Here is a 12379-nt window from a genome sequence, read left to right on the forward strand (position 1 = left end):
ATTACACTAGAAAACGCTACGAAAAAGGGAAAAAGATACGCGCTTATAAAAAGGCTCGCGCCGATAAGTTTGCCTCAGTCGTTAGATATCTGCGTATGCGGGATCTGTGCCGTATTGGTTTAAAAACATGTCTTGTGGAGATACAAAACCGACCGAAACTAAGGAGTCTGCATGGTTGGAGCAACCGCTTAAAGAAAATGATCCTGAAATCTACAGAATTATCAGAAATGAGAAAGAACGGCAGAGAGATGGACTTGAATTAATAGCGTCGGAGAATTTTACCAGTGGGGCAGTTTTGGAAGCTTTAGGGTCCTGCTTGAATAATAAATACTCGGAAGGATATCCAGGCGTAAGGTAAGAATACGGTTATGATTTATAGAATAGTTTACGTACAAATTATATCAACCACGGCGAATACATAACGAACTTATGTAAATGTGTATGTCTGGCGCTGTGGTTACTGGTTAGCGCGCCTGTTTCTAGCCCAGCTGCCCAGAGGTTATGGGTTCAAGGCACGACGCTGCTACCATTGTGGGCATGTGTCATTGGGCAAGACACTTAACGGCGATTGCTCCAACTCAGTGGTCACTAATGGATTTTCTTAATTGTCAGACATACATAAAAACAATTACCTACAAAGTTACGTACAGGGTAACTGGTTAGTTGTTTATTTAAGTAGAAACTACTCTTAATGTTAATCTTGCATAAATAGTAAAACATGTTCCAGATATTATGGAGGAACAGAAAACATTGATGAACTGGAGCGACTTTGCCAGAAAAGAGCTTTGGAAGTTTTCAAACTTAACCCTGAAGAATGGGGTGTTAATGTACAGCCCTACTCAGGCTCACCAGCAAACTTTGCTGTTTTAACAGGTTTGTATAAAGTGTGTTATATAACATGCTTGTATGTTTAAGTTGCCACGCGGTGGCATAGTGGTTAGCGCACCTGCCTGTGGCCCAGAGGTTATGGGTTCAAGGCTCGACGGTGCTACCATTGTGGGCGTTTGTGTCCTTGGGGAAGACACTTAACGGCAATTGCTCCAACCCAGTGGTCACTAATGGGTTGTCCAAATTATCAGCCATGCATAAAAAAAATAAAAATAATCACCCTCAAAGTAATATACATGGTAACTCGTAAGCTCGCACAAGGTGTTTAACATGTGTGACTTTTTTTAGTACTATACATTGAATAATCTTTGTATCTTCCCCCCAGCCATTGTTGAGCCCCACGGTCGTATAATGGGGTTGGACCTCCCCGATGGCGGCCATCTTACTCATGGCTTCATGACGGAGAAGAAGAAAATATCAGCGACCTCCATTTTCTTTGAGTCGATGCCATATAAGGTAAGTTATGTGGATGGTGAGGTGATTGTAAATTAATTTTGTTTTCATGGCCGGGCAACAACAGTCGTTATAACACGGGTGTTCGGTTTCATACACCTCGTGCTCGCTTACCAGTTACTACGTATCTAACTTTGTTGGCATCTTACTAACTTAGTGGTGGGTTTTCTAACTCTTAGCCATACAGAAAAACAATCACCCACCAAGTTACATCTGGGGTAATTTATAAGCGGGTACGAGGTTTATGAAACAGAACACTTGTGTTATAACGGCAGTCGTGGCTCCACATGAAAAAATAAGTTACATTCAGTTGCATTTCTTTGGATTTTGCTTGAATTAAATTGTTCCCTCACTTTTCCAGGTTAATCCTGCAACAGGACTTATAGATTACGATCAACTGGAACAAAATGCAAAACTTTTCAAACCGAAAGTGATTATTGCTGGCATGAGTTGTTACTCGCGTGTCATTGATTATGAGTGAGTGTTTCCTTTTGTTAAAAGCTGTTTCTTTCTGAAACTGCTGTGCCAGCATTTCTTTACCAACAACAACATATAAACCGTTAAAACAAGGAATATATTAGTGTATGTATCAATGTATGTATATTATGTGGGTCTTCTATTCTATATGGGTGAGGTCCTACAGCGAGGCAAGCCATGGGAACTGGGATTTTCCAGGGTTTGGCTCATTACCCAAATAAAGGCCAAAGTTGGCTCATTTCCGTTACCCCCGTTATAGGGTCATACAAACTTTTAATCTAAAGACTCTCTCATTTACCTTTCAGGCGAATACGCAAGATAGCTGATGCCAACAAAGCGCTTGTAATGGCTGACATGGCTCATGTTAGCGGTTTAGTAGCAACTGGTGTAATCCCTTCACCATTTGAACATTGCCAGATAGTTACCAGCACGACACACAAGACACTAAGGTAAATACCATGGGTGGGTTTCCATGAGAATGTTAAAAATTTCGCACCAAAGGTTTTGAAATTATTTTTTGTGATAGACCTTGAAAAGGTTAATAACTTTACTGGTAAGCAGTAGCTTGTCTAGGGCTGTGACTTGTTGTTTAGGCGCTGGTATTGTAACCGAAGGATACCGGGGTCAAAGCTTGATACTGGTACTTATATTATTCTTTGGGCAAGACACTAAATGGACATTACTCCAAAGTGGTCACTAATAGGTTGTAGCACCTTAGGTGTAGGGGTATTGGACCAAATCTAGCCCACATCCCAGGTCCCATGGCGTGCCACACTGTATATCCTCCGTCCTTACCAATATAGAACTAAATATAAAAAGATATATGTAGCAGACTTTCCTTATTAACTTCCATAATTTCATCCTCCAGGGGTCCACGCGCTGGTATAATCTTCTACAGGCGTGGTGTCAAAGTACCCGCCACCGATGGCAAACCTGCGGAGATGTACAACTTTGAAAAGCCGATAAATGAAGCTGTTTTCCCCGGCTTACAGGGTGGCCCCCATAACCATGCAATTGCTGGTGTGGCCGTGTGTCTGTTGCAAGCAAAATCCCCCATGTTTATCGAATATCAGAAGAACGTAAGTTAAATAATAATATTGGTTTGTTGGAGGGCTGCCTGTGATTGGTTGATTCTGTAGGAGTGTTCAGTTGTGGAAGATAATGTTGTTGTGGGCAAGAGATGCTGGCATAGCAGTTTAAAACGCCTTGCAATAAAACTCGTTATGAATAAAAGTAACTTGTTATTCCTCGAGTAGGAAGTTGTTATAACACTGGTGTTCTGTTTCATACACCTCGTACCTGGATTATATATGTCTGACATTTTGGACATCGGTGACCACTGGGTTGGAGCAATTGCCCTAAAGTGTCTTGCCCAAAGATCTCACGCTCTATACATTGGTTTTAAACATCGACTTCTACACAGGTGGTAAGCAATGCACAAACATTGGGGAAAGTCCTCATGGACAAAGGATATGATGTGGTGACTGGTGGAACAGATACGCATCTTATACTGGTTAACCTTAAAAGCAAGGTAAATATATTGTGGTATTTATATCGGCTGTTCTGTTTTTATTGAATAACATGGGTGTGCAACAGTTTCATACACCTCTTGCCCGCGAACAAGTTACCATGTTTGTAACTTATTTATCCTCGCAGGGTGACAACAGTCGTTATAACACAGGTGTTCTGTTTCATACACATATTGCCAGATTTCAGGTTACCACATATGTAACTTTGTGGATGATTTTTTTTATGTATGGCTGATAATTTAGACAACCCATTAGTGACCACTGGGTTGGAGAAATTGCTGTAATTGTCTTGCCCAAGAACACATACAACCACAATAATTTTGAAACTATTCCTATCTTTTATAACACACCCACTTTCAACAGGGTACAGATGGTAACAGGGCAGACAAAGTGTTAGAAGCCATTGGTGTTGCTTGCAATAAGAACACTTGCCCAGGTGATAAAGCAGCATTGCGTCCAAGTGGGTTGAGACTTGGTTCACCAGCTCTCACTTCAAGGGGGTTGAATGGGAAAGATTTTGAGAAGGTTGCGGATTTCATTGACAGGTTTGTGTACTGAGTAATGGTAGATATGAATGTAACTTAATTATTCTGTGTGGCGGAGCAACTACAGTTATTATAACACAGGTGTTTTGTTTCATACACCTCATGCCGACATGCCTACTTACAAGTTACCACGTATCTAACTTTTTTATCCTCGCATGGCGGAGCAACTACAGTTATTATAACACGGGTGTTCTGTTTCATACACCTCATGCCCGCTTACGAGTTACCACGTATGTAACTTATTCATCCTCGTATGGCGGGACAACGGCAGTTGTTATAACACGGGTGTTCTGTTTCATACACCTCATGCCCGCTTACGAGTTACCACGTATGTAACTTATTCATCCTCGTATGGCGGGACAACGACAATTGTTATAACATAGGTGTTCTGTTTCATACACCTCGTGCCCGATTACGAATTACTACTTATTTAATGTTCATTATCTGAATAACAATAATACCAAAAAATATTCATTTAATCTCTAAAGGATGCCAGGAGACATTTGACTTAAGCCAGGGTTGGTCAATAACTTTATAAAAAATCCTAACATAACCTTAAACTTCTAGGGGGGTGCAACTGACTGTGGAGATTCAAAACAGTCTTGAACCCAAAGCTACATTCAAGGATTTCAGAGCCAAGTTATATAACGATGATGTCATAATAGGAAAGGTTAAAGCATTGAAGGAAGAAGTTACAATGTTCGCTCGTACATTTCCAATACCTGGCCTTAAATATACTTAAACACTTGAATGCAATATACTAACAAAGTGCTTTAGGTGCATTGTAGTGTATGTAGCAGTTAATAATAACAACGGTACCTATTTTATGCAACATATTTGTATGGCAGTTTGACTGGATCAAAAATTGTTAGACTTTAATATTACTTTTTGTAAAATTCGTTTTTAAATTTACCCCCTACAAAAAGTGCTATTACTTAGTTTGTACCTTGGGCACCAAACTTAATAAATACAGGGGAGCCAGGGAGCTGTTTTCCCCGGCATACGTATATATTTCTGTGAAACAAATCTAAATTATTGGTTGTAATGTTTACTGATTAATGCAGTGCGGAAATAACATGGTTGGCCTGCCACCCCTGGTTTGGCACCTATGGTTTATATATTGCGTTACTGATACTACCTTTATCTTTCGGATCAAGACAACTCCTATAATGCTTTTGAAGTAATTTGTTTCTGCTGCTATGTTAACTCTGTTGTACACGGTACACCTATGGTTCGTACATAAAACTAGTTTTCAAATGTAGGCTTTTACAAAACAGTAATATTACGTTACCTGTTTGATCAAGTTATATAAAACTCTATTGTTTTTGAAGTAATTTGTTTCTGCTGCTTTAATGCTGTTATAACTTCATGCATTCCACTGATTTGTGTAATTGCTGACGTGTTGTTGCCTTGAATAAATAAAGGGTTTTAATAATAAGGTTCTATAGCTTGGTTTCTTAACCAGGGTGTGGAGGATATCATACGTTATGATGTGATTTACAAAAAACTAGGGGTGTGATAATTGTTCCTAGGGTGTGTGGGGAAGCTGGATCAAAAGGTTGTTAGGTTTACTCTATATAAGCAATTCTAAAAGGGGGTGCGAGAATCGGTCTGTGATTTGCGTAGTAACTAGTAAGCCGGCACGAGGTGTATGAATACACGTGTTATAACAACTAACGTTTTCCGGTAACGTGAGGATAAAGTAAGTTACATTACATTTGAGAAGGAGTGCAGCAAAAAAATGTTAGGAATCATTGTTCTACAGTGTTGAGGTGTAGGTAAACATATCAGAATTTATTCTTTAGCTATTTAAATACAGTATCTAAGGTCAAATAATTGAAACAACCAAAAGAATGGGATAAACGGGAAAAAAGTCTTTTAAACCTGCTATGGGTAAAAAATGGGCCAAAGATTGGGTTATGAACAATTGAAAGCAGAGTAAAATAATTACAGCTTCATACCTTTTAGAGTAGTAGCCACTTTAGGTATTGCGTAATACAGCTTTAACATTCAAGTGGAGAGAAAGCAGATACAATACACATGATATATTGGTGCTGTATGAAAGTAATGTGTGCTGTTCTACAGTGCAACTGGTTTTGTGTCTAAAGAGGAAAAACTGCATCGTCAATCGGAGATAAAAAAATTACCTGTGTAACTTGCGTTTCCCCAACTTAGTGGTCACTAATGGATTATGTAACCAATATATTAGAAATATATATATAAAAATACACTGGTTTCTGCTGCTTTAAAACAAAGTATTGCATGTTTGTGATTTACTGAAAAAGCAAAATAAACAGAAGTCAATATCGATCACAGTTTAGCATACTACTGCACAGTTTGCAATATTTGAAAAGAAAAAGTAACAAAGGTACATTATAACGAAGGTTTTAATTTTGTGCCTATGTTGGGGTAATGGGCAACTCTGGGCTAAAATTCAAGGTCCCATGGCATGCCACATTGTAGGATCTCACCCATATAGAATAGAAAGTACATATACAGTTTTGGGGTAATGGGCCAACTCTGGCCTAAATCCCAGGTCCCATGGCATGCCTCACTGTAGGACCTCACCCATATAGAATAGAAAGGGTTCACGAATTGAATTTCATTTGAATTTTGCCTCAAATCAACACTACATTTACTACACACTTGCGCTAACTGCTGGGGGATCATTAGTGGACGGATAAAAAGCTTAAGTTGTACAACAATTGTGCTCAAAGTCGCATTTTAAACTTTGCACATATTTTGGAGGTAAGATGACCCATGTTTTCATTCTCTTTTATCATCCCATTTAGCAGTAAACAAAAAATATTTACGGAAATATAACCCCCTATTCTCACATTTAAGAAATGTGGGAAAGCATGTGCTAATGGTGTCTATCTTACCCCACAGTACTATATACAAGCTCATGCTTTCAACTGTGCAGTTTGTTGGTTGTTCATCCCAAATACACGATCTTCAGTCGTCTCGGAAATATCAGACAAAGTTTTGTCCAACCCACGAGCTAAAATCGACTTTCTCTTCGACAGAATCCCAGTTTTAACCGGTTCTTTCTGCACCGATGCTTCACTAGGATCAGGCCTGCTATCTTGGGCAATGCTTACTCTTGGTTTTACGTCAATTTTTCCGCTACCACTGCTACTATTAGATGAATCGCTGGACATGCTTATACTTTTCCGTGAAACCGCTTTGGAAAGCCTTCTATTCCGAACCTTGGACTCTTTCTGCGCTTCCTTTAAAAAGTTTATTCTTTCGTTTCCTTCCCCAGATATTCGTGCTATTGTTTTACGTCTTGTTACTTGTGGGAAATCTTGATTTTTCAGTGAATCTCGACGCTGCTTTCGTTTCCCATCCAATCCTCCCTGGAAGGCGAATGCGTCGTAACTTTCGGCACGAACTTTGGCGTTCCCGATCCTGGGCATGCAACTTTTACGTCGGTTGATTGGGTTAGTTTCCTCTGTAAAAAAACATGAATATCTGTTTGAAATTTGCCATGGTTGGGAAACAACAGTCGTTATAACTCAGGTGTTCTGTTTCATACACCTCGTGCCAATTAGTCAATCACCATGTATGTAACTTTGTGGGTTAAGTGCTCACACTACTGACGCCCACAATGGTAGCAGCTTCAAGCCTCAAGTCCATCACAGGCCATGCAACAACCCACCCACCCACCTCCACTATCTTCCTCAACAGGGGGTGTTGGTGTTTTATCCTGAGTATTATAACCAAGAGCTTCGTCAACACTTTGTGTAACTGGATTCGCAGCAAGCCTGTATGATGGAGTCACTTGCTCTCGAAGAACGTCTAAATAATCGGGAAGAAGGCTCCTCCAGGATTTTCCATTGGGAAAGCTGATTTCTGTGTCCGGAAGAGAGTTTTCCTTGTTTTCTGACATCTTCTTCTTCCCACGCTCCGAGGACTGGGCTCTCCTTTTATTTTGTCGTTGTTTTCTAGATGCGGGCAAGGCTGTTCCTCTTCTAAACTGATTTTTAAAGAAAAAATTTTACATAAAATTTTTCCTCCAACTATATAGAGCACCGTCAGCCTGTCATTGTTAAATATTTGCAACCCATTGTAAGTTTCACTAACGACCATGCTTTTAACCAATGCTGCAACCCAGTGGTCACTAATGGGTCTAAAGTAAGAAACAAAACACCTGTGTGCTGTGTCCCGCAATGCAAGAGCCAAGGAAAAACAAGTTACTTTCATTTATTTAAACTATAAATTATCCGATACACAAAATATACAACACCAAGCCAGGGTAAACAAGTTACATTCACAGTCACACACATTTAGAGAAACAATTATTTAATCATATATTTGTGTAAGATCAACCACATACCATGTACTTACTTTTGAAACAAAATCTACGTCAGGCGATCGTTTAAACTGATGAATGTTGAAACTTGGTCGCGATCGATGGATCCTCGTGCCCTCCAGGACATCCATTATCGCATCTTTCCTCATCAGGTCCGGAGAATCCACGAACTGACGCTCTCGCATCCACGGCCGAGTAAGAATCACATCAGGAGTCTGTGATTGCGAATTTATTCTCGATATTTTATATTATCTTGTTGTAAAACATGAAAGGAATTATCTTATTGGGTGTTGGAAGAATTACGGAGCAACGACAGTCGGGTAACTGTAACTCATGCCCGCTTCCGAGTTGCCACGTATATTCTTGTGGCTATGGGGTAAGATTGTCTATTTAAAAATAAAATATCCCATTTTTACTAATCAATAGGTGTCTTGACTAAGAATAAATACACAATGGTAGCATCATAGATACTTCAACAGAAGACCTGTGTTATAACGACTGTCCATGCCCCGTTGTGTGGTGCTAAATAAGTTACATTTGTTCATTTATAACACCATTTACTTACTTTTGATACAAAGTCTACATTCGGCGTTCTCTTAAACAGTTTGTAGCAATCGGTAGAATGTTTCAGCAATGCAAGACCCGCTGGAGTTTGACCGATTTTGTTGCGAACATTGATGGATAAGCTGTGCCGTAAGGTGGCGTTTAGGATCGATGAGCAGATGCTGAGGTTGCCAACCAAAGCAGCGTAATGTAAGGGCGTGTTTCCGAGGGCGTCGGCCTGTATAATGTGAGAATGAATAGCGGTTAATGAAGCTCGCATGGCGGGGCAACAACAGTCGTTATAACACGGGTGTTCTGTTTCATACACCTATGCCCGCTTACGAGTTACCACGTATGTAACTTTGGGATTGATTGATTTTATTTATGACTGATAATTTGGACAACCCATTAGTGATCACTGGGTTGGAGCAATTGCCGCTAAGGGTCCTGCCCAAAAACACATACGACCACAAAGGTAGCAGCGTCAAGCATCGGAACAGTAACCCTCTGATTCAGACAAGCATTCTATCGACGTATTAACGACGTACATAGATCGCCTTCATCAATATTACAGCGTTACCTGGTTCAGGTCGAAGTCGACAGCTTTAAGGAACAGTTCGGAGATATCCACCCGCTTGAATAAAACACTGAACGTTAAGGGGCTTCTACCGTCTTTGTCAACAATGCCAACTTTTGCGTTTGCCTGAAAGTAAAACAACTTTAAATATACCTTAGTTTAAAATAAATACGAGGATGAATAAGATACATTCCGTTCAATTTGTATTAATAGATGAATGAATGAATGAATGAATGAATGAATGAATGAATGAATAAAACTTATTCATTCTTTTGTGGCGGCGACGACAAACACGGGTATTCTGTTTCTACATCTCGTGCCGTTTACGAGTTACCATGTATGTGTAAACACATCTTAATGCGCAAAAGTTTAGAGACAAATCTTTCAAAATGTCGGTAACTTTCGGTCGTAAAATAGCTGAGTAATACGAGTTGACACCCGGGTCGTTTTCAAGAGATTTTAAAGTGTTTTAGGTCAACGTTTGACTTTGACGGGCGAAGTCCTTCCAGTGATTGATCACCATTGGTGCAAACTAAGCGTAGAAGCCTATATATGACTATAAGGTTTCGTTAGTTTGGAAGTGCTTTGAAATCGAAGGGTCGTGGTAATGATAATGAATAATAAAAGGGATAAGTCTAAAAACCAATCACCCACAAAGTTACATACGTGGTAACTTGTAAGCTGGCACGAGGTGTATAAAACAGAACATCCGCGTTATAACGACTGTTGTTGTCCCACCACAAAAAAATAAGCAAGTCACATTTAGTTCGATTTTTCGACCAGTCAATTCAAATGCATGCTGTGTTTACAATTAAGATCTCTGCTATTATATTAGAAGAAGTAAATAAAATATTTCATGTTATTATAGGGTAGGGGAAGATAGGACACCTTTAGCACATAATATCCAAATATCCTGATCGCGCTTAAACAATTAACAACTGTTTATGTAAGTCGTGAGGACACGGTTTTATAATTCTTTGAATGTTCTTTGTTTACTACCAAATGGGACGAGGAAATAGAATGAAAAGGTGTCCCATCTTCCCCTACTCTATACTATATATCATGTTATACATTAACAACGACCAACCTGTAGCAGCATACGCGCAACCCCAATCGCCCATGTTTCGTCGTCTTCCAAACAACAAATGGTAAGAGGTGTTCGTTTCATCTCATCCCGCTCATTGACGTCACATCCGCTTTCAACTGCCTTCCTAACTTCGTGAAGTAATTTGTTTCGTATTGCGTAATGCAACGCCATGATGGTATAAAGGTAGAAATGCCTAATGCCTATAAAACAATAGAATCAGTACACTACACGATTATAACGTATATGCGTTTTACAGACTGCCGTACACTTTTGTCTTTGATATTCCATATGAAGAGATGAAAACTAAAAAAGAGAAAAAAAGTTACCTAAAAAGTAAAAGCCCGTCTTAATTGTCCGATATTTGCTTGCAGCATCAAGTTTAAAATTCCGCGTACAACACTAACATATAATATAACATATTGTTTATTTTCTCTTCGAAATCCATAACGAAAATCATATTATTTAAAAAAACGGTATCAAGCCTTAACCGTTTCGCGCTAAAACAAAGAACGTTCTTGACCGACTTCTTTCAGTAAAAACCCGAATCCCAACCCTTGTCCTTAGACAAGTGACCGCCAAATGCGATCACGTATTTTCCACAAGCGATCTGCTGCCGCAAAGTTTAAGGTTCTGAGACAAATCAAACACTTAACGTCTTAGGAGAAGTGGCGTGTCGTATCAGAAGTCGTTGCGAAATTCCAACGAATTTCGAAACCTCAATATTTTAACAGATATAGATTGATATCAAGAATACTCAATTCTCCTAAACTGACCTAAAGTCTCAAACAAAACATGGTAGGCTGGGGTAAGATGGCTCATTTTCATTCGCTTTTATCGTATCATTTGGTGGTTATAACATCGAATATTAACCGAATTATATAATTGTATCCTGACGACTTTCTAACGCAATGTTAGTTGTTTAAAAAACGAGTAGAAAAAATGGGATGTTATGTGCTAACAGTATCCCATGTTACCCCACAACACTATATTATTTAAATACAAATCGTGACGAAACAACAAGATATATCGAAAAAACGTCTGTCCTTAAAAAACGCATATACGATTGAAATTATAGTAGAGTGGGGGAAGATGGGACACCTTTTCATTCTATTTTCTCGTCCCATTTGTTAGTAAACAAAAAATATTCAAAGAATTATAAAACCGTATCTTCACGACTTCCATTGACCGTTGTAAATTGTTTAAAACACGATCATAATATTTGGATATTATGTGATAAAAGTGTCCCATCTTCCCCACCTACTATATATTTACTGGTAAAAATAACCGTAGTCGCTGCGTCTTATCTTTAACTTTAAGTTTATACTTTAAACTAAACGCTTGAAACACAAAAGCTATTCTTTGCGTGGAAATTACCTACTTTTGCCTCGTCTGCGGCAAAACCTCTCCTGCGCTTGAACGTGTGCAGTTATATTTATATTCAGCTCAACTATTAAGCCTTTATGCGGCTGCCATTGAGGATTGGTCATGTCAATATTATTCTAAAGTTTCGTGCTATTTATGCGGGTAAGTAAACTTCGCTAATCGGCTCCACATTAGTTCAAGTCTTTGAGCTTTTGTATATTCTGACCTTTTAGTAACTGCGACCGATGCGACAAAATAAAGTCATTCATTCATTCATAATGTAAGCCCAGGTTCGTGCCTTCACGGACGAAGTTTGACACGTTATTAAAATATTTAATCTATCACACGAATTCAGTAAGAATGTACAGCCTATTTATTTACCTCGCATGGCGGGACAATGACAGTCGTTATAACACGAGTGTTCTGTTTCACACACCTCGTTCCCGCTTACGAGTTACCACATATGTAACTATTTTTTTGATATATTTTAACTGACATTTTAGACAGCTCATAAGTGCCCACACACTTGTAGGCAATTGATCATAACTACAATGTCCGTATGCGCATATTAAGCCATCGGATCAACAACTCTCTTGGCGACAT

The 12379-nt window shown here is 39.1% G+C and overlaps 2 protein-coding genes across 2 annotated transcripts; one reads left to right on the top strand and one right to left on the bottom strand.

The window, feature by feature from the left end:
- The first annotated feature begins 56 nt into the window (after positions 1 to 56).
- Positions 57 to 5330, top strand: LOC149733023 (serine hydroxymethyltransferase, cytosolic-like). Its single transcript, XM_089883442.1, has 9 exons — positions 57 to 354; positions 728 to 873; positions 1214 to 1344; positions 1703 to 1818; positions 2124 to 2267; positions 2687 to 2897; positions 3242 to 3349; positions 3711 to 3892; positions 4460 to 5330. Exons 1-9 carry the CDS (start codon positions 128 to 130, stop codon positions 4632 to 4634), a joined length of 1440 nt encoding a protein of 479 aa, XP_089739568.1. The 5' UTR covers positions 57 to 127; the 3' UTR covers positions 4635 to 5330.
- Positions 5331 to 6150: 820 nt separating this feature from the next.
- Positions 6151 to 10632, bottom strand: LOC149733024 (uncharacterized). The gene is made up of 6 exons (XM_089883439.1): positions 10415 to 10632; positions 9331 to 9453; positions 8773 to 8988; positions 8243 to 8422; positions 7562 to 7871; positions 6151 to 7346 (listed from the first exon to the last, which is right to left on the bottom strand). Exons 1-6 carry the CDS (start codon positions 10583 to 10585, stop codon positions 6796 to 6798), a joined length of 1551 nt encoding a protein of 516 aa, XP_089739565.1. The 5' UTR covers positions 10586 to 10632; the 3' UTR covers positions 6151 to 6795.
- Positions 10633 to 12379: the final 1747 nt, after the last annotated feature.

Source organism: Ciona robusta, chromosome 8 (assembly GCF_009617815.1).
Source record: "Ciona robusta chromosome 8, ASM961781v2".
In the NCBI taxonomy this organism is placed as follows: Eukaryota; Metazoa; Chordata; class Ascidiacea; order Phlebobranchia; family Cionidae; genus Ciona; species Ciona robusta.

Excerpts from the sequence above, each read along its gene's own strand:
- LOC149733023 (XM_089883442.1), top strand. The coding sequence starts at position 128 with ATGTCTTGTGGAGATACAAAACCGACCGAAACTAAGGAGTCTGCATGG. Across the intron at positions 1,345-1,702 it reads TTGAGTCGATGCCATATAAG|GTTAATCCTGCAACAGGACT; the intron begins GTAAGTTATGTG and ends TCACTTTTCCAG. Across the intron at positions 3,893-4,459 it reads GTTGCGGATTTCATTGACAG|GGGGGTGCAACTGACTGTGG; the intron begins GTTTGTGTACTG and ends TTAAACTTCTAG.
- LOC149733024 (XM_089883439.1), bottom strand. The coding sequence starts at position 10,585 with ATGGCGTTGCATTACGCAATACGAAACAAATTACTTCACGAAGTTAGG. Across the intron at positions 8,989-9,330 it reads TCGACTTCGACCTGAACCAG|GCCGACGCCCTCGGAAACAC; the intron begins GTAACGCTGTAA and ends CACATTATACAG. Across the intron at positions 7,347-7,561 it reads TGTTGAGGAAGATAGTGGAG|AGGAAACTAACCCAATCAAC; the intron begins GTGGGTGGGTGG and ends GTTTTTTTACAG.